General features: G+C 38.6%; 1 protein-coding gene across 5 annotated transcripts in view; it reads left to right on the top strand.

Annotated features, from left to right (window-relative positions):
* The window catches only part of CELF2 (CUGBP Elav-like family member 2), a 587695-nt gene that overhangs the window by 210442 nt on the left and 357342 nt on the right, over positions 1–19911 (top strand). Inside the window, exon 1 of one of the 5 annotated variants that reach the window (XM_049885069.1) lies at positions 7481–8402. The exons of 1 other annotated variant lie outside the window; for it this stretch is intronic. In XM_049885069.1, the coding sequence (XP_049741026.1) occupies positions 8296–8402 (107 nt within the window). In that variant the 5' untranslated portion in view covers positions 7481–8295. Of the gene's footprint in view, positions 1–7480; positions 8403–19911 lie in introns of those variants that run through there. 3 more of the 5 variants (XM_049885071.1, XM_049885072.1, XM_049885074.1) reach the window with 3 other exon arrangements.

The raw sequence follows: 19911 nt of genomic DNA, 5'->3' as shown, positions 1-19911 counted from the left end.
GGTGCTTTCCTGTTCTGAAAGCTTGACATAATCCCTGCCCCCCTCCCTCCATTATTGTTTTAGTTGTATATTAGGGGAGATGATGAAGAACAGTGGGGTGTTTTTTGCTTGTATCTCAGAAGTCAGAGGAAGTGGCTAATGCTTAACTAGCTCCCAGTGCAAGTGAGGATTGTTACCTGGGACCTCTAGGATCTACACCCTCCTTCCCTTTTTCCAGAGATTATACAGGCACAGAAGTAACTTGCTGCCTTTTAAAATGAGGCTGCCTTCCCAGTTCCCAACTGATTTTCCTGAAACTTCCTGGTTGTTCTTACCTCTTATTTGTGCTACCTTGCTTTTTTCTTTAGCACCCAAACAAATAATTCATTAGATCATATACGGCAAGATAACCAATGACTTTGTATGCATGTAGTTTATTTTCCCAACTAGGTTTAAGCTCTTTTGTAATGTGTTTGGATCTCTCTGTGACTGGAGCATCTTCCTTTGCCTCCTCCTCAATTACTGACTTTTCCCTGGGGCTCTAGCCTTGGCCCATTTTTTGTTTTTCACCTAAACACTCTTCCCTGGGTGATTTCATCCACTGCAGTATTTCTAACTTGCTCCTCTACTTAGAAGACCTGCCTGTAGGCATCTCAAACTCAGCTTGTCCACAATGGAATAGGTTTTCTTCCTCATGTAACCTCTTTTGCCTTTATTGGTTCTCATCTCAGTTATCAGTATCATAGTTTACCACATTGCCCATGTTAGAAACATGGGGATTATCTTCAACTCCTCTCTTTTCTTTATTCTACCCGTTCAACTGCCCACATAATGATTCTACCACTAAAAATGTCTTTTGACCTCTCTCCCTTCTCTATGTAGCTGCTTTCTAGGCTTGTGAAATGAGCTAGGCTTGACTACCGTCTCTACCACTTACTAGATTCATCACTTTGGGCCTTTCTTAATCTCCCAAACCCTTAATTTCCTCATTTGTATAATGGGAATGATAATGTCAATTTATTGATTGCTCTGATAATTGAGTGGTTTAGTCTTATGTGGAGTGTCTCACATATGCCTGCCAGATACGTGGTAGTCAAGGAATGGAAGAACCTCATGTATAGCCCTCATCATCTCTCACCCATACAAAAGTTTCCTCAATAATCACCCTGACTCCAAACTTCCCTTCATTCTCGGGTCATGCTCAATACTAAAAGCAGAATTATCTTTCTGGGGCCAGAGCAGCTTTAAAACCTTTCATGGCTCATCTTGCCTATGTCTTCAGTATGGAATGCACTGTCCTTCCTCACTTGGCTCCAGGCTACTTTCTGCCTCATCTCCGTTACCTTTTTGGCCGCTAGGAACTTGCCAAGGACTTTCTATTTAAGACCGTGACTTAGTCATATTCTTAGAAAATTTGTCACACACACACACACACATCATAGCAATTCTAGTATACGTAATAGGAATAGAGAAGTCAAAGTAATGTCTAATATCTACCTCTGTAATGTAAAACAAAGTGCACTTTAAAAAGTAAGGATATATCGTATGATCCTACTTACATGAAATATCCAGGATAGGTGTCTTCGTCACCCAGTGCTGCTATAACAGAAATACTGCAAGTCAATGGCTTTAACAAAGAGAAGTTTATTCTCTCACAGTCCAGTAGGCTAGAAGTCCGAATTCAGGGCGCTGGCTCCAGGGGAAGGCTTTCTTTCTCTGTGGGCTCTGGGGAAAGGTCCTTGTTATCACTCTTCCTTTGGTCTGGGAGCATCTCAGCCCAGGAACCTCACGTCCAATGGACGTGCTCTGCTCCTGGTGCTGCTTTCTTGGTGGTATGAGGTCCCCATGTCTCTCTGCTCGCTTCTCTCTTTTGTACCTCAAAAGACATTGGCTTAAGACACTACCTAATCTTGTAGACCTCATCAGTATAATTGCCACTAAACTATTTTATTACATAGTGATAGGATTTACAACATACAGGAAAATCACATAAAATGGTAGACAGTCACACAATACTGAGAATCATGGCCCAGCTACGTTGACAGATACTTTTGGGGGGGCACAATTCAGTCCATGACAAGTAAGTAAATGTATAAAGACTACAGTTTATTAGTGGTTACCAGGGGCAGGTGGGAACAGAAAAGTGGGAGTTATTGCTTAAACGGCACTAAGTTTCTATTAAAGGCGATGAAAATATTTGGTAATGGGTAATGGTGATGTTTTCACAACATGGTGAGTGTAATTAATGTCACCAACTTGTACATGTAAAAATTTTGAAATGGCAATTAATTAGTTAATTAAACTTGCATTGCCCAATTCTGCAAATCACCTCTACATCTGAAAAACATGAGAGTGGGACTGGGCGTGTCTCAGACCTTCAATGCCCAGTCTTACCTGCCTGCAATTTATCAATTCCCAAACTTCAGTATTTATGAGCAGCCATATGGGTAGTTTATCACTTCATTTTCTATGCACCCACATAAGCTGTGCTAAATTTAAATCTCAGGAAAAAAAAAATTGTTAAAGAAGCAAGCTTATTACTCCATCTCCACACGTGATATTCTTTAACACCAGGAACAATACTTTCCTAATCTTTCTGTTCCTCCCGGGTTCTAGCCTCATGACCTGCTTATCGTTGAGCTTGCTATTTCACAGACTGTATTATAAAGCTCTAAGCCATTGGGACTAGGTAATTTAACATGAAGAATGCTGCACAAAGAAATCCAGCCATTCAACAAATGTTTATTAAGTATCTACCATATGCCACACATTGCCCTAAAGTGGTGATAAAATGGAATAAGTTCTGGCTTTTGTGGAATTTAGGTTCAGATGGGGGAAACAGTCAATGAACAAGTAAATAATTTCATTTCTGAGAGTAATATAAGGAGTAATATAATGAATTGCACCTTAAATTTAAAGCACCAAAATATTCTATAAGAGCTGCAAATCTATTGTGAGAGTTTAAAATCATCTTTCCAAGGCCATCTGGGTTTCTCGTTCATCTCTGTCATATAATTATGTGAATTCCTAACTTGGTCTAACCGTTCAGTCTGGAAGGCTAATCTGTTCTATCCACGGTCTTTGTTAAAGATGTGTTGTTGACTTCTAAGGATTCCCTAGGAGCAAAACTGTTAGGGAAGAGGGATCTCCAAGTGCATCAAACTTTGCAACCCCATTTAGGATGCATGGATAATGGTCAGAAACCCCAGTGCTGTAGTGGTTAAGTGCTATGGCTCCTAACCAAAAGGTCCACAGTTTGAATCCATCAGGCGCTCCTTGGAAACTCTATGGGGCAGTTCTACTCTGTCCTTTAGGGTCGCTATGAGTTGGAATCGACTCAATGGCAGTGGGTTTTCTTTTTTTGGATGATAGTCAAGTGACATAATCTCTCTGACACATGGCAGTTTGAGCAGACAGAAAGGCGGCTGCTTGTGTATATATATCTACTCTCAAATTAGCAATAATAAACTTGCTCCATTTTCCGTGCTAATTTATGTATATTCACCTCTGGCTTTATCAAGAGTCCCCATCTGCCCGAGAGTAGGCCTTGGCAAAAGGTAAAACGTTAGGACTGGCAATTTGAGAAATGTTGTTTGATAAGCCATAAGAGTTCACAAACAAAAGCTAATTATTGTATCAACTCAGCTATTTATGGTAGTCTATTTTAATTGGAAATCTTTTGCTTTCTTTGTCTTCAACACACCTTTCTCTGTCTATACATAGTTTTCTAAAGGAAATTCTTCACGTCTAGTTTCATAGCCCCTTATATTTACAGCAGTCATTATTAGTCTTTACAATAATACCTCTTAAATTTATCTAGTGCCTATTTTCAAGTGGCTTCTTGGAGTTCTAAGTGCCTTATGGTTTATTATTTATACCTGCTTATTGACAAATATGCTTTATAATTTTAAAGGGCTTTATAATTATTCTCTCTAATGGCTCATCCCCATGCTTGCTCATACTAGTAAACATCTCCACTTTGTCAAGTAAATTGTCTCAGAGCTTGTAGAAGGAGTGCCCATTTGGAAATTAGGGTGCTTGGGTGTGTTACTGGGGTGGCTGCCTCTTGCTTCTGAAGTGTGACTTGGAGATAATTTTTGAGTGCGAGAAACTCATATTACATAGTTCCTCAGATTACCATCAAACCCTTTCTTTACGAGGCTGCTGAGGTTTTCTTTAAACCAACTGTCAGTTTTAATGTTTCAGAGAGTGATTTGTGACTCCTGTGTCTTTTTGGCTTTAGAGGTTTTCACATGGGGTCACCATGAGTTGGAATTTGGCTGGTGTTGCTCTACCGCTTAACATGGACTTCACTTCTTGGCCTCCATGATATTTTGATAGAGACCTTCTCCCTGAAGCTGACCGATCTGGATCAGAGGAACTTGGTGTCTTCTGCTCAATATCAGCTCTGGATAGAAATGTACCCACTCTCACACTTACCAAACTTTACTCGCACCTACCGTATGTCATTTTCTGACTCAGTTTTTTTTTTTTTTGGTTTACTGTATGTCATGCACACAGTATGCTGAAAATCCACTTCTTGCAGATTTTGGGCATTATTTCATATCTACCTCAGGAATTCTCTATAGATTCTATCTTTTATAACAATGTGGTATATGTCCTAATTAAACCTGGCAACTCTTGTTATCTAAAACTAGCAAGAAAAATAGATTTAATGTCCTTGGTGCCTTCACATTTCAAGGTTGTTCTCTTAGGATAGAAATCTGAGGCAGGCTAGATTTGTGTAGTGCTCCATCCTTCATAAAAGAAGGAAGCTGTACAGTGAGGCCCTACATCTCTAGCACAATTCATATTGTACTCTTCCATTGAAATGTTACTTTCTGTTACTTTTACAATATAAATGTCAAAATGCAAAGACTGAAGGCATAGAAGAGAAAAAGTTGGAGTCATTAATGTTGCATCTGGGGAGTTAGCTTTTTATTCTGGAAATTACTATTGTAAATGCATGTGTAATTTTCCCTTTTCAAACCTTCTAGGGAGCTCAAATCTAGAAGGTCAAAAAATCTGACCACTTCTCAGTGTAGTCCCATATTTCCACACTGCAGCACTTTTTCAATTTTTCTTTCACCAAGTTTGTATTATTAGAAATTGAATTTATGTATTTAAACATATCTTTTTGGATATTAAGATGAAGTAATGGTTTTTTGTTTGTTTTGCTAATTACTGCTATTGAAAAATATTTTTTCTACATCTCAAATTTAATAAAAATCAAGATTGTTAAACATGGACTCCTATTGCAGATGACCTCAAAAATAAATAATTCATCCCCAAAAGCATTCAGACTGTCTAGCCTCCACTCATCTTAAATTGGAATAAACTTTTGAAAGGACCTGATAGGATAATAGTGTACAAAGCATAACCTTTTAATCAGTTTTTCATCAACAACTATCTGTCCTCCCCGGTTGTTACTATCACATGAGAAAAGCAGAAAGTTCATTACACCAAACACTCCTTGAAAACGTTGCCTTGCCCAGGGCGTGCCTGCACCTGGTGGGAGCTCTGAGTTGCACTGTGATACCATAGAAAGAACTCAGGCCCAGGAGTCTAGGGGCTGAGTTCCTGAGCTTGGCCATTATTGTATCTTCTGTGGTCAAGTCACTCAATTTTTCTGCACCTGAATTTTTTCAGCTGAGGGTGTAACACTACCAGCTCTGCTTGCCCCACAGTGTTGTTGTGAGGATTAAATGAGATGCTAAATGTGAAAAGGTCTTAAAATTGAAAAACACAATAGCATGTAAGAGATTTGGGGATTTTTCAGTGTTTCAACTATGTTAACTGAATGCCTGAATTAGAATTAAAAAATTTTCCACATGTTAAGGAAACTACATAAAGGGATTTTAAAAAATAAAATAGCTTTCTCCCCCAAGTTCCAATAGTAAAAATAAATTTATTCCTTCATTTAACAAATATTTATTAAGTACCAACTAAGGGAAAGTTATTCTCTTCGCTGCATTAAGAAGTACAAAGTTTAATATAATGTGGATTTAGGATCAAAGACTTACTATACAATATGCTAATGTTATAAATAATATGTCCTCTTTTTATTCATTCATTTTTATAACCCAAAGCTCAGCACACATACTCAGTAGATAGAAGGCCGTCAATCTATCATCTTAGTGGAATTTGGACAAGTGCTATATTCTTACCTCAATAGCTGTCTCATTATTTAGGTCCCTAGACTAAAAAGGTAGACTAAAAAGGAAGTGGAGAGAATATAAAATATTTAATGGTTTGGTTCATTTCCAGTCATTGCTACTATGGATCCATAATTCATTTTAATATAGGAATAGCCCCATATACAGCAACACTGGCTTCCAATGCTGCGAATCCATTGATGGATAAGAAAAAGCATGATTTTTATAAGTTCATACTTGCTCATTGTTTAGTCCCCATTTGAAATCTTCCAGAAGTAGTAGAAAAGGGCTTTGTGTTTGAGCAGCGCATTTTTACCTTTAGCTAATGGACAAAACATGGCCAATGTCAATCCACTCATTTTACTTTTTAGTAATATCACACTGACAGTATACACCCAGTTTCAGTAGAAACCCTTCAGATGCCTTAAAACAAATTAGCATTTGTTGCCCCCATTTAACTGCTGGGGCAGAGAGCCACAGAAAGGTTAAGCGACTTCTACCTCAGCACTCACTGCACGTTACTAGTGCAATAGGCTCAAACTCTTTACCTCCCTAAGGTCTCTCTGGTTCCAAGCTCATTTACATGATGTTTATTTTGCTTCAAAAGAACATCTTTGCTTTTACATACTATCTTTCCCTAGTAAGAGAATTCATTTCGTATATTCACTCAATAACATTCATATGCTATAATGAAGAGAGGAAATGGAAATGGAAATGTTTTAGGGATACATCTCTGGTTTCATTATTTGACCTTTGTCAAGTTATCCATCTCATCTTCTTAATGCCATCTAGAAATGGGGAAAGGGATGGCTATAATTTTCTTATTTACCTCAGTCCAGCTGTTAAGGGAAGGAAATTAGAGATTTGTGTAGTAGAGATTAAAGAGCCTTTACCACCCCCCAGAGCATCTCCATTTCCCTAAGTGTGGGCCAAGACTGAGGTCAGAGGTCAGGATCTAGCAGGACATTGGGTCGTATAAAAAAATTGGGTCGTATACCAGGTCTTAAATACAGGTGGGGACCAGAGTACATCATTTTCCCCACCACACTCACGCTTTCGCTCTACATTATCCCTGAGGCACATGGTTGTGCTGATTGTGGTTGGGTGAACTACTCTGAGTCTGGAAGGAATGCATGAGAACGAGGAGAGCCTTATCCAGCTCGGCCTCGGGCTGTGTTCTGTGTTGTTCTAGCCAAGCTGCCAGCGTTCTTGGCTTCCTGACAGCACACACCTCCTGGAGGGGTGCCTTAGTTTGCACTTTTGGATGACTGACTGTTCAGTCCATATCATCTCATCTTTTGTGTGTGTGTTTAACTTGCTGTTTTACTTGCTAGTCTGAGTAGAATTCTTCTCATTCCAATAAACAGAAGTACAATGTATATTTCCCTGGTTCACTGTATATGCTAAGCCCAGTGAGGATAATGAAACAGGGGAAGCAGATTTTTCTTATTTTGGAAAAAAGCAACTAATTGGTCTTTTGAGGATGATGCTGTTGTGTTGATGAGGACTTAACAACCCATCTTGTATTGCCCACTTCTTTTAGATGGCCTGCTTCAGGTGCATTCTGCTCTGATTTACAAGAACTCTGGTGTGTACAGAGTTAAAATGCTTCAAAGTCCCCCAATCTCGATCCCCTGCCTCCATGACCCAGGGTGGGTCTATGGGTCTTGACCTTGTCACTTTTCTTGAGGACAAGAGAAGAGCAATAGATGAATCCAACTGTGAATTCAGCGTCCCAGAAAAGAGAGGCAAAAATCCCTGTTAGCACACTGACCTATCCAAGTCTTTCCTTCGTCATCTGGGATGCTTGCTGCTCATTGATAAGAAAATGTGAAATTGGTTTTGCTCTTAAATGTCTCAGAAAGAGGTAAACAAGTGACTTATTTTTCTTTCCAGTTTTTTTAAGATGGTAATTAGGAGAAGTAACACCAGCCAGGCTTGAGTGACTGCAAACAAGACCCCTATAGGCAGCACGGTGTATTAATGTAAAAATATGCCTAGACCACATAACTTGTCAGCGAGGATTATTTCTACTTAGTGAATCTGCATGGGCCCCTTTGCTCTACCGTTCAGCATTTGATTAGAGAAGAGAGTGGGGAAAAAAGAGAGAGAGAGAGGAGAGCGAGCGAGAGTGTGTTAGTGAACAGCTCCCGTGGCATTGATGTTTGAGCGCACTTCTGAACTGGCTTTTGTTGAGACTATCAGTGTAGAAAGCATGCGCTGTCCCAAATCCGCTGTTACTATGAGGAATGAGGAGCTGCTTTTAAGGTATGTTGTTGTGTCCTTTGTTTTTAATACATGCTTTTCTAGTTTCTAGAGCTGGCTGACAATAATCATGCTCCGAATCAAGTAGCTTCCTTATCTTCGAAGGAAGAAGAAGAAAAAAAAAAAAAATCTAGAGAGAGAAGGAGAGGGAAATGATATCGAGACCAAGAGATTGGGAGAAAGCAAGTGAGAGAAAGGAAAGGGGCTGCTGTGTGCGAGTAATATTTGTACGAGTTGTCTTTTGAAAGCTTTTCATGTATTTGCTTGCTGCTGTTTGTGAGTGGTCAGTGGATGAGAAAGGCTCCGAATCTGGCTCTTGGTTTGTCTTTTCCTTTGCAATGTCTAAGCCTCTTTCATTATTATGCACTGTGCATGGAATAATCAACGAAAAAGGAGCTAAGGAGACTCCATATTAGACTTGTGTTCCAAATACCGCTCTAATCTGGACTTAGCCTACCTAAATAGTCCTTCTGTGCTACCAGGTTTGGATCACTTTATCCTCTTTGCCAAAATGTGTACCTGTTTGAAGACCTCTGTTCACACATGGCGTCCTGGGTTCCTGTGTATTGAAAGCAAATATTTGTTTCCTGCATCTGTGTTATGGTTCTATCACCTACCAAGAATGAGCCACCACTGACCTTTTGGGAAGTGGAGAAAGAATTATGATAGAATTGACATCCTGCTTTGAAAAATGTAGTCTTTTGTTTATTTGCTAGCAGACATTGTAGCACTGAATACATCTTTGGGTCTGACAATGGGACGGGTTGAACAATGGAGCTGTCAAACTAGCTTAATGCATGTCTGGGGCTTTTTTTTTTTTTTCTTTCTCAACATGCTTTTTATCTCCTATAATCTTGTTTGTATAGACTATACAGAATGAAGAGCTTTTAGAACTGCTTGTTTGTGGTTTTGTGCTTTTAAAAAATTTTAATATCTACCGTTCATAGAGCTTTTTGCATTTTGCAGCGATGTTGGTTGGATTAAGTTAGAGATTTATTGCTTACCTCTGTTAACTACGGAACAGAAACTTATTGATTGAAAATGCTTGTAATACCATTATCACCCTGGCAAAGACCTTGTTATCAGACATGCTTCTACGGTATTTAATACCTGGGGATTTTAAATTTGCCTATTTGGTAGACTTACGGAATGTAGCATGAAAGAGAAGTTAAGAAGAATATTTTTAATGTTTTAAGTAAATTGTGAGTTCTAGTCTCTACCTCCTTTTTTGGCAATTCATAGAGATAAAACTGTTCATAAATTCAAGGACAAGTGACAGAACTTTTGCCCTTATAATTATGGTCACAAACTACTATTATGTAGACTCTGCTATGACAATTGTGAAGTTAAAGGTCTATAGAGAATATACTGGATTTTTTTCAGTTCATGCTTACGTCCTTATAAAATGCATTTCTATGCAGGGAAAACATATTTCTCACGTTTTCAAAAATGTTTTTTCAAACATGGGTAGGATAAGGATTGGTTTTTAAGGTGAGACTAAGATTTCTGAGGTTACTTAGATTTCAGAAAGAGAAGATGGAGAAATCTGTTTCAAACTTCTCAAATATTGAAACCATTTTTATCCTTCCCCTAGATATAGGAGAACTAGTCCTAGAATATTAAATGATAATCGATATACTTGAAAATCATCTTACTAAGGCTGGTTACCACGATTAATTTACATTATCTTTTTTTTAACATTTTAGCATTTTGTTTGTGGCCAGAGCATTATATTGAAAAATAGTAGTAAATTTCTTGAGAAAGTTTAGGAACTAATTTTTTAAAAAACAGAAGGGAGATCATTTTAAAGGACAAAATAAAAAATAATTAATTACAAATATTCCCTCTTGGATTATATATTGGTTCAAATTAGTGATGCTCCTGGTAAATAAGGAATGAGGTATTCTAGTTATGAAAATGTAGTTATGAGACACTATTTTTTAAATCATAAATTTTAAGAACATTAATTTTAATTTTTTAAATTTAAATTGAAGTATTGTAAAATATTTAGGATTATTAAAATAAATGTCACAGGCTCAATTCTAAATAGAATTGCCTTCTCAAGTATAGGTTTTCTACTGACAGTATTATCATCTGGTGGACCCAAAACATATCTGCAGTATAAATAATATTTTTAAAGTTATCCATTGTGAATAGAGTGGATTTTAAATGCATAGTTCTTATGTTCTCTTACTTCCAGTGGGATCTGAACTGCTCACTCCATCGGGTATGCCAGTAATTGCTTTTAGAATGAGCTCATAAAAGGTAATTGGTGAAGCTTTATATCTGAAGCTGGCCCACGGTTACCAGCACACTCAAATTCTGCTTTCAGCGGAAATTTTTATTTTAAAACAGAGGTTGCATATCAATATTTTATGGATTGGGAAAAAAGAGACAGATATTCTTTATCATAAGTCGTCTTCTATGCTCCCTAGCTGCTTGTCATACTTAAATGAAGAAATAACTTTGAAACCGCCATGTTGAATTTTGGGGTAAATTACCTGTGATCTCTTAACTTTAACTCCTGGGTGGTCACAGGTCCAGGAACAAGGGAAATCCCTTCTCACCTTATTTTCTTCTGTTGTTTGATCCATTACCAGCCTCAAGAATTCAGAGACACACACCCTCCCTCCCCCATTCCAGTGTTCAACAGACAGATAAATGCCTTCTCCTTTTAACCCGATAGGGAATGAATGAGATTGCCTTAAATTGGGAAACTTGTCTACATCTATTTCAACAAAAGTAACAAGATCCATAATTCGTATCCTGCCATAAGCCTCTATGTGTGATGATTCTTCTTGATAGTGACCCAAAGAAATGTCAAAACAAATTTTAATTCTAAGCCCAGACCTGCAGAAAAGGAATAGTAAGAGATTCAAACTGGGAAAATGGTCCCTTTACACATGAGCCTCGGGAATACTCACATAGATGTGCTCAGCAGACCACAAACTGAGACCTCTACCCCCAATGCATTAACATTCTTTTATTTGTTAAAATAAAACCTGGCGATTTTCCTTTTTAAAAAATACGAGAGTATACAATTGCATAATATCTCTTTGGGGCTGAAAAACAAAGGAGAGCATTTGATTAATATTCATATATAGAGCTTTATAGCCAGTGTAGATTGTGCTGGAATATCTAGGAAGTCATTCAAAGAGTGAATCAATACTGATTATTGTAATCAGGGGGGTTAATTAGGTGAAAATGTGGCTGATGGAAAGTTCATTGCTCACAGCCCTGGAAACACCTAGGTGATGAAAAGAAAGGTAAAATGCAAAAGGAAGAAGAGCGTTATATTGGACTGGTCACTCCAGATTTAAGGTGCCAGAATTTGTACATGGAAAACATACCTTGGTTTATAGAATTGTCAGGAAATTAGGACTATCCAACTTCGTTTCCTGTGTGGAGATTTCTATAAAAGTCATTAACAGAAGGCAGTTTGTTCAGCAGGGTCTTCTGCTGGCTGTTCCACAGCATTTATCTGTAGCCCTGCGAATACTAATGGATACAAGCCCATTCTGTTGCAGTCATGCCTTGGATAGTCTTTATTAGCCTCTACTGAATTCCTTTCTGCTGTTTGGTAATTTGGGGGGGAGTTTTTTTTTAGGGGGTTATGTTGAATGTGTATATGGGGAAGGATGTTTCCCCCTTTCATGAAACTAGTGATTGCTTCTCTAATTGTGGTTGCATTTAGGAGTCTTTCTGAGCTAAAAGTGACTTTTTTTTTTTTCTATAGGAAAGACTAGCCAATGGTTTGGAGAGGATTAAAATTCATGGAATTTTACTTAGCTGACATTGGGAAGAGGGTGTCAGAGGAAGAAAAACATATGGGAGGTTTTAATATTGCCGACCATTGAGAAATGAAATGAACTGTCCTAGAGCACAAACACCTTTCTAATCACATAGCACTGGATCTACAGAGATTGGGCTAAGATGGAAGCTAGGCATAAATGTAAATGTGTGTGTGTGTCTGTGTGTGTGTGTTAAGTGTATTCAAACCCCCATACCTCCATTCAACTCTGAAAAGCTGCTAGTTAACATAGATTTGGGATGAGGTAAACTATGGTCCCAAACACACCCTTCTGCTTCATGTCATGTCATTGAGGATTATCCCGTACAGGTATGTTTATCCTGTCCACGGCTTTCTTCTGACTGTGTGACCGATTCCAGCACATTTTCTTGCATGTCAAGGCCATCAAAATTAACAGGAAATGGCATCTGTGGAGAGAAGATGACACCAGCCCAGAATGACATGTATTACTAGGGCAACATGAGCCTCTGCCACCTCAGCCCATTCCAATTTGACCTGTCCATGATTGGCTGCTTAGGATTGTGATGAATCACTGGAGTTTATGAAGCAGACTTGCCAGCATGCCCTCAGAGAAAAAGAAAAACTAGAATTTTCCTGTGAAATTATCCAATTCAGCAAACTTTGTTGTCATGGTCAAGAAGAGCTCGAGGTTTGAAATGATGATGTTGATCCACCCGCAGTATTTGTGGCTTTTTTTTAAATCGCCTCCTTGAGAAAGGTTGCAGTCGTGATCAGTGAAAACTCTGTATTGAAACTTAGTAATAGCATTGCTGGCTTTTAGCTGGTCTGTGAACTTAGTGAGAATGGACGCAGTTGTGCCTTTCCATAGAAACGGATGAGATGATTCTCACTCCTCCTGTAAAAGTGTTCATCTCAGTCATACAAGGGTTACCAGTCCTGAAATGCTCTATTATCTTTATGATTCTTTCATTTTGAGGACCCTGGTCTGGAACTCCCAGCTCTCCTTTGGGGTCTGTGAGATGGCTTACCTTCTCATTCGGAGATGCTCTGGGAATCCTCTGACATGGCCTGAGTTCCTGGTGCCAGCAGTTAGGACTTATTTTGTACTTCTCTTTGAAAACTGGCTTGGCTATACAAGAATGGAGACCTTAGTCCAAGCCCCAGAATGCTCATGCCAGCCCTCCACAACTTATAACCTTCCTTTTCCCTCTGGATTATGCTGCTGGGTTTCGAAGTAGAAGGATCAGGAAAACCTTAATGCTACAAGAACAATGGGATTAGAATTGGCTTTCTCTTTTCCTTCCTATACCTGTCAGTTCTAGGTTTAAACAAAGGTAGGGATAGTTATGATTTGAAATAAGGAATATAACTAAAATTTATTAGCAGTCTACTCTGTGTCTGGCACTACACAACGGTTTCTTTTATCTTATGTAGCTTAATCCTCACAAACATCCAGGAGTTAATGGCAGTTGCTATTTTCGTTTTAAAGATAAAAAAGGTAAAGTAATAGCATCAAAAACACAGCTTGTAAGTGTGAGGGATTTTAACTCAGGACCATCTGACTACCAGGCCAAACTCCTTCTCTGGTCAACTTGAAAGCCTATTTTCTATTTGACATTTAAAGCCATTTCTTCCTCCAGTCCTGCATTAGGATCATGCTGGATAACATTGACACTAATTTGTGTGTGCCTCCTAGTTTTACCACTGATGAAGTTGTGTAATTTAGTGAGGAACCATCACCTTGTATCTGAGGTCAAGTCACTGATCAGTGTTTATCATTTCAGTTGCTCAGCCCTTCCTGGATTACTATTCTTTAACCCTTACCCACCTCCCAGTGCCAGTTTCTGGAAGAATGAGAAACTGAAGAGATGGAGAACAGTGATAAAAGAGAAAACATCAAGGGAATAAGAAAGGAAAAATCATCACTTTTTGCTTCTAAGTTCTAATTACTCTATATCCTCCCTTGTTGACCTTATAGTTGATGAAGAGATCTTTGAATTAAAGCATCCTAGGCACTTTAAGGAGCCTTGGTGGTACAGTGATTAAGTACTTGGCTGCTAACTGAAAGGTTGGTGGTTCAAACCCACCAGCTGCTCCAAGAGAGAACGATGTGGCAGTCTGCTTCTGTAAAGATCACAGCCTTGGAAACCCCTATGGGGCACTTCTACTCTGTCCTGTAGGGCCGCTGTGAGTCAGAACTGACCCAATGGCAACAGGTTACGCTTCGGTCTTCCTAGGTTTTAACCCGTATAATGAAAAGAGATATTGGGAGGAATGATAGAGAATTTTAAAGCATTATAAAATTAAAATATGAATTTTTTATGGGTACAAAACCAAACCCCACTGCTGTCGAGTCAATTCCGACTCATAGCAACCCTATAGGACAGAGTAGAACTGCCCCATAGAGTTTCCAAGGAGCACCTGGCGGATTCAAACTGCTGACCTCTTAGCAGCTATAGCACTTAACTACTATGCCACCAGGGTTTCCAATATGCCACACTGTTATAATTAATCAAGCAACAAATGTATATTGTACCCAATATGGGATATAGTCTTAGCCTCAAAAAGCTCACAATACATATGGAACCAAGACAAGAAGTGGATAAGCAGGCAGCCAGTGGTATAATGCAGAGGGGGGGAGTCGAACTGGTCTAGAAGGATGGGCAGGGTAGAGATAAGTGAAGAGAGTGAAGGGTGTCTCTAGAACACCCTGAATTTATCTTTGCTATTAAAACAAAATAAAACAAAAACCTCAGCTTAATCACCTTTCCTCTTAAGACCCCAAAGTCGTTCATATCTCTCCTTCTCTCTAACCTCGCTGTATTCCTATGAAATAGGGCAAATGTAGCTATTAACATTAAGAGAGAATTGAGATATTAAGCTATCAGGTAACATAGGGCTTTACACTCAGCAGTAGAGATAACACAAGATAAAACACATTCCACTTTGCTTGGATAGATAGCTACACCAGTTTTCCATGAAAATACTGGGTAGTTCTTTTAAGAGAAAGAATTTTTTTTTTTTTCCCTTAATGAACTCCGTGGGAATTAGCATCAATGCAAATTTAAATAAAAAGTCATTGGGGAGTTTCAATACCTCTACCAGAAGCTAAAAATGGCTAGAGATTTGAACCCTATTATAGGGAAAAAATAAACTTCCTGTGCTCAAAACCTTAATGTATTTTCAACCTACATGTCATTTTAATAGCTTGGTTATATAATTGCTGTAGTAGTAATTAGGCTAACACATTGTACTTCTTATCTCAGGATCATAGATAGGCTTTGATTTTTCAGCCATTCATCCCTACTAAGAAGTAATGGTCAGGTATTTGACGAAGGTCTAGCTGACGAATCAGTAAATGACTCGCTCCCAGTATCAATCAGTACGCTCTTTGACAGAATGAAATGCAGAATCCAACAGGTTTGGTACTTAAATCTTATAATCTTTCCATTCAGTTTGAAAGTGGCATGCCTTAGAGTCTGATCTGCATAGCCCGCATCAGATGTCTTCTGATCTTAGTCACCAAAAGCTCTTTGGTGGGGATCGGTTATCATTGTGAGTAACGTAGATTCCTGTGCTTTATTTTACAGAAACCCAAGCTTTTGCTGTCTTAATCCTCATGCTTCTTCAAGATGTATTTGTTCAGAAAAAGGGGAGACATCCAGGCAAATGGGGCTGTAATGCCTCCAGAGATTCCCTCTTAAGTTGAGATTTTGATCCTTGCCAAGATCTCAGTGTCAGACAATCCCACTCTAAGGCTTAGAGCATCCATTTCTTTTCCTTTCACCCCCACCTGTTGCTGCTCTCTCTGGGATCTAACGTTATGCCTACTACTGTGTCTGCCAGCTGTTGCTGCTCAGCTGTTGTATTTTGTCAAGCAATAATTTCTCCTTTTTTTGAATTTAACAATACATGACAGTAAGATAAGAACTTTTGGCCAATTGGGGAAAATACTTTGTAGGGGTAGGGGTTGAAGGCCAGATTGTGAGGGAACCAAAAACCTCACTCTGTTGGGTATAAGTTTTGTTCCAGCCGCCAGGCTGGCACCAGATAAGGGTTGCCTGGTGTAGTTTGATGAATCTCGGCATCTTCAAGAGAGCACTGGAACATTCCTTCAAAGGTTCTGAGTGCCTTCCGTGTGCAAATCACTGTGCTAGACAGGCAAGCCTTTTTCTTCTCCCTGCCCTTTCCCCATTCTTCTACTTCCCAGTTTTCACATCCTATTTACTCATTTCATGGTTTGCAATCTTACTCCTCCTCCTCTCCCAGTAATGTCTGGGAAGGAATCCCACTACCCTCTATAGGGACAGCTGTTCCTAGTTCAGAAATCAGCCTTGGTCAGGGCAAGTCAAACTTGATTTCCCTTGCAGATAAGCCACCGACTACTACTGTCTTCACTTTCTACTGTCTTCACTTTCGTAGCCACCTCCCTCCTCAGACACACAGCTGTAGAGGGAAGCTTCTGAAGGTGCCTGGCTCCCACCTGAGAGGGAAAAGGAGAAAGAGAAAACTGAAAGAGAAAAGAAGGCAGCAACTGTATAATGGAGAAAGGAGGAAAAGGCAAGTTAGAGAGGAAAGTCATGAGATGTTTGGGCTCCAGGTCTGAGAGATCCACAGTGTTAATATTTCGTCCCCTTGGAATGGAAGTTTCTGAAAACACTGGAGGTGCTTCTCATTTCAGAGTGCTGAGGTATGTATACAAAGAACTGTCTTCAGTTTGAGGGCCTCTCCAGTAGGAAGATACATTCACAACTATGTATTTTTGCTCTATTAAAAACAGATTCAGAAAAAGGCAAGATTGCACAAAGCCAGTAGAGACTGTTCTCAAGGGAGAGCAACTATTTACAATCCCCTTAAAAATAGAAAATAAGAGTATATTTAACATTTCTTTGACATTTAATTTTGCTTAATTGTTTCAGGAATGTGATAAAGTCACCATCCCAGAAGCTTTCAAAATAGGGGAAAAATAAGATGGTCATTTTAAACTTATGATTGGCAATATAAATATTATTTTTTAAGTGGCACCTTAAAGGAACTAAGCAAAGATATATTTACATTGTATCACATAAGGATCTGTTTGGGCTTTTTTCTTTTTTAAGAATGTAAGAAACACTACCGTTTATTTTTGCAAGTTGCTAATGAAACTGGAACAAGCCAAGAACATGCACATAGCCACAAAGTCAGATACTCTCTCAGGTACTTAAAATTCATGTGGATTTCAAATTTATTGGCTGGAAATGATGGGAAATCCCCTTATAGGGCCTATATTTCTTGTTCCAAATGGCTCTGAACACATTGGGGTTTTTTTTGTTGTTTGTTTTTAAATTTTTTTTTTTTAACCGAAACAGCTATGTTAATAACATTTGAATTTGCAAACGTGATAGGGGAAAGATGTTTTGGATTCTGGTTTGTAATGAGGAGCCAAAAATGAGGGGAAAAAAAAGTCCTTTAGTTAAGCTAAATGGTACTGGTACATCTTTGCTCTAAGGTTGCACTGCTGATAGTCTGATGCTTTTAAAGAGATTGCTATTTGTCACATAACATATAGGAACAATAAAAAATGGAAATTTGTCATAAACATACAGGGTTGTCTGCAGGAGAAGAAAATTAACTGGTTATAAACCTTAGTCACTATATATCAGGCATAGTCTCAAAATTATAGTGTAAGTTGGTGCAAATATGTTGAAAGATGTATAGGTAATGGACTATATTCTGGGTCCTTGATTGAATTGGGGTGACAGGGAATGGATTCTTCCAGTTCAAGCAGGGGTGCACTCTATGGACAAATGCATTTATTAGCACCCTAGTTCTATGGAGAGTTGTTTTTTTTTTTTAACGCTAGTGGTAATTCATTGTTCACACAGTGGCCTTTGGACAAAACTCAATATGAGACGAGGGGTGAGGAGGATAGCAGGGGAGCTGAAACAGCACAGTGCACTCTCTTGCCTTGGAAGGCCTCATACAAAATGAGGTCATTCAGAAACTTTCCCTTGAAGTGTTTCCAATTCTTGAATTGCCTTTTGTTTGGGAAATGAATAGCAAGTTGATTAAAAAAAGGAGACAATTAGGGAAGGTAGGGGGATGGAGCTAGGGAAGAGCTTAAGGTTTTTCTACAATGGAGCTAAAACTCTGAGGAAACTTCATTGTTCCCAAGAGCTCCATCTCCAGTGATGTCAGCATACAGTGGTGTTACCAACCAGGTCATGTCCAGGAGAGGGGCCTGTTGAAGTCCTCATCCCTTCACTGCTGATGATAAGATTCTTGGCTCTAAAATAGCTTTATTGAACCCGAGTGTTCAACAGCAGCCCAGTAGAGCTGTTTGACAAGTAACTCCAACTGCCAAAACATGATACCTGATGGCTCATTACTGCATGAAAATTAAAAAAAGGGGACCCCATTGAGTTGTTTAAAAAAAAAAAAATTTTTTTTGTTTTTCCTTCTGCCAAAGCAGTGAAATGAGAAATTTAGGCTTTTTATCAGGTGGTATTCGGTTGGGTGTTTTTTTGTTTTTCAGCTCAAGAGCTTTTGAAATTTGTGTTTTTTAAAAATGGCTATTGTGTTGGTGCTGTGATCATGGAAACAAGAATAGATATTAGAAATGAAAGCTACAATTGGAAGACTTGTGAAAACCCAGTGGGGGGCGTGTGTGTGCGCATGTGTGTATTTTGTTTCCCTCAGGCACCTACTTCAAGTGCCTGTGCAATCACTGCATTATGTATTTAGCAGCCAAACTATTTAAACTCAGCTACACTCCATAAGCTTTCCTTGGTTCACATCACGGTATCCCTATGTAGGGTTTTCCTTCATATGTGACCCTGGTTTTGCTTCTAACTTTAAATGGCAAAAGCAAATGTGCTTTGAAAACTATGTTACACTGCAGTTGTTAAATAAGGCAATAACCTATGCACTTGTAATTCTTTCTCTATGACCTACTTACATACTACTTCACTCTCCTTATAGTATGATTAAAAGCTGCTTTGAATCCACTATTGCCTCAAGGGATTTGAGGCTAGAATTTAACAAACTGCTGAGAAGGCTTAAGTCAGTAAGAGGGCTTCCCTACAGCTTCTTCCAGCTAATTCACATGCAATTAAAGAGAAAATAAATATTTCAGAAGTGTACATGTTAATGAAGCATTTTCTACCTTATAGAATGCAGATGTTTAATAGGGAGCTTTATTCCAGAGCTGATTTGAACATATTTTTTCCTTTTGATTAATGTAGTTATGTTTTGCTTCTGTTTTGGAGGCCGGTTTTGTTCTTTTTTTTTTTTTTCTGAAAAGAAATTTGTTATAGAGCCAGCTCATTATATATTAGGGATTTATATAAATAATATATGGAAATCCAGGGACTGTCGAGGATTGTCATTTACCCAGTCAATTCTTTTATTAATATTATTGAAAGACCAAAAAAAAAAAAAAACTTATAATTTCAAAGGCAGCCAGCAGTATCTGGTGTGGGTAGTAAAGGCAGCTTAGTATTGTTAGGAGTCATTTGGGAATTATATGAATATAAGAATTCATTTTACTGCATCTGTTTCTCAATTTCTCATGAACCTCGGCATGGTTCCTCAGGAAAGGCAGTATTTTAAAAATAAAGGTTAGTCTCGCCCTACTTCTAACTATCTTATTGTTCAGTTAAAGAAGGAAACTAAGTCAATTAAGTATGTATGGAATTCATTGACTATTTTAGGCCTGTTACTCCAGATTGCTCAGTGTATCAAGCCTGGATTTTAAAACGA

This window comes from Elephas maximus, chromosome 4 (genome assembly GCF_024166365.1).
Source record: "Elephas maximus indicus isolate mEleMax1 chromosome 4, mEleMax1 primary haplotype, whole genome shotgun sequence".
Classification (NCBI taxonomy): Eukaryota; Metazoa; Chordata; class Mammalia; order Proboscidea; family Elephantidae; genus Elephas; species Elephas maximus.
Note: the sequence above shows the minus strand (reverse complement) of the source record. Positions and strands in the feature narration are given on the sequence as shown.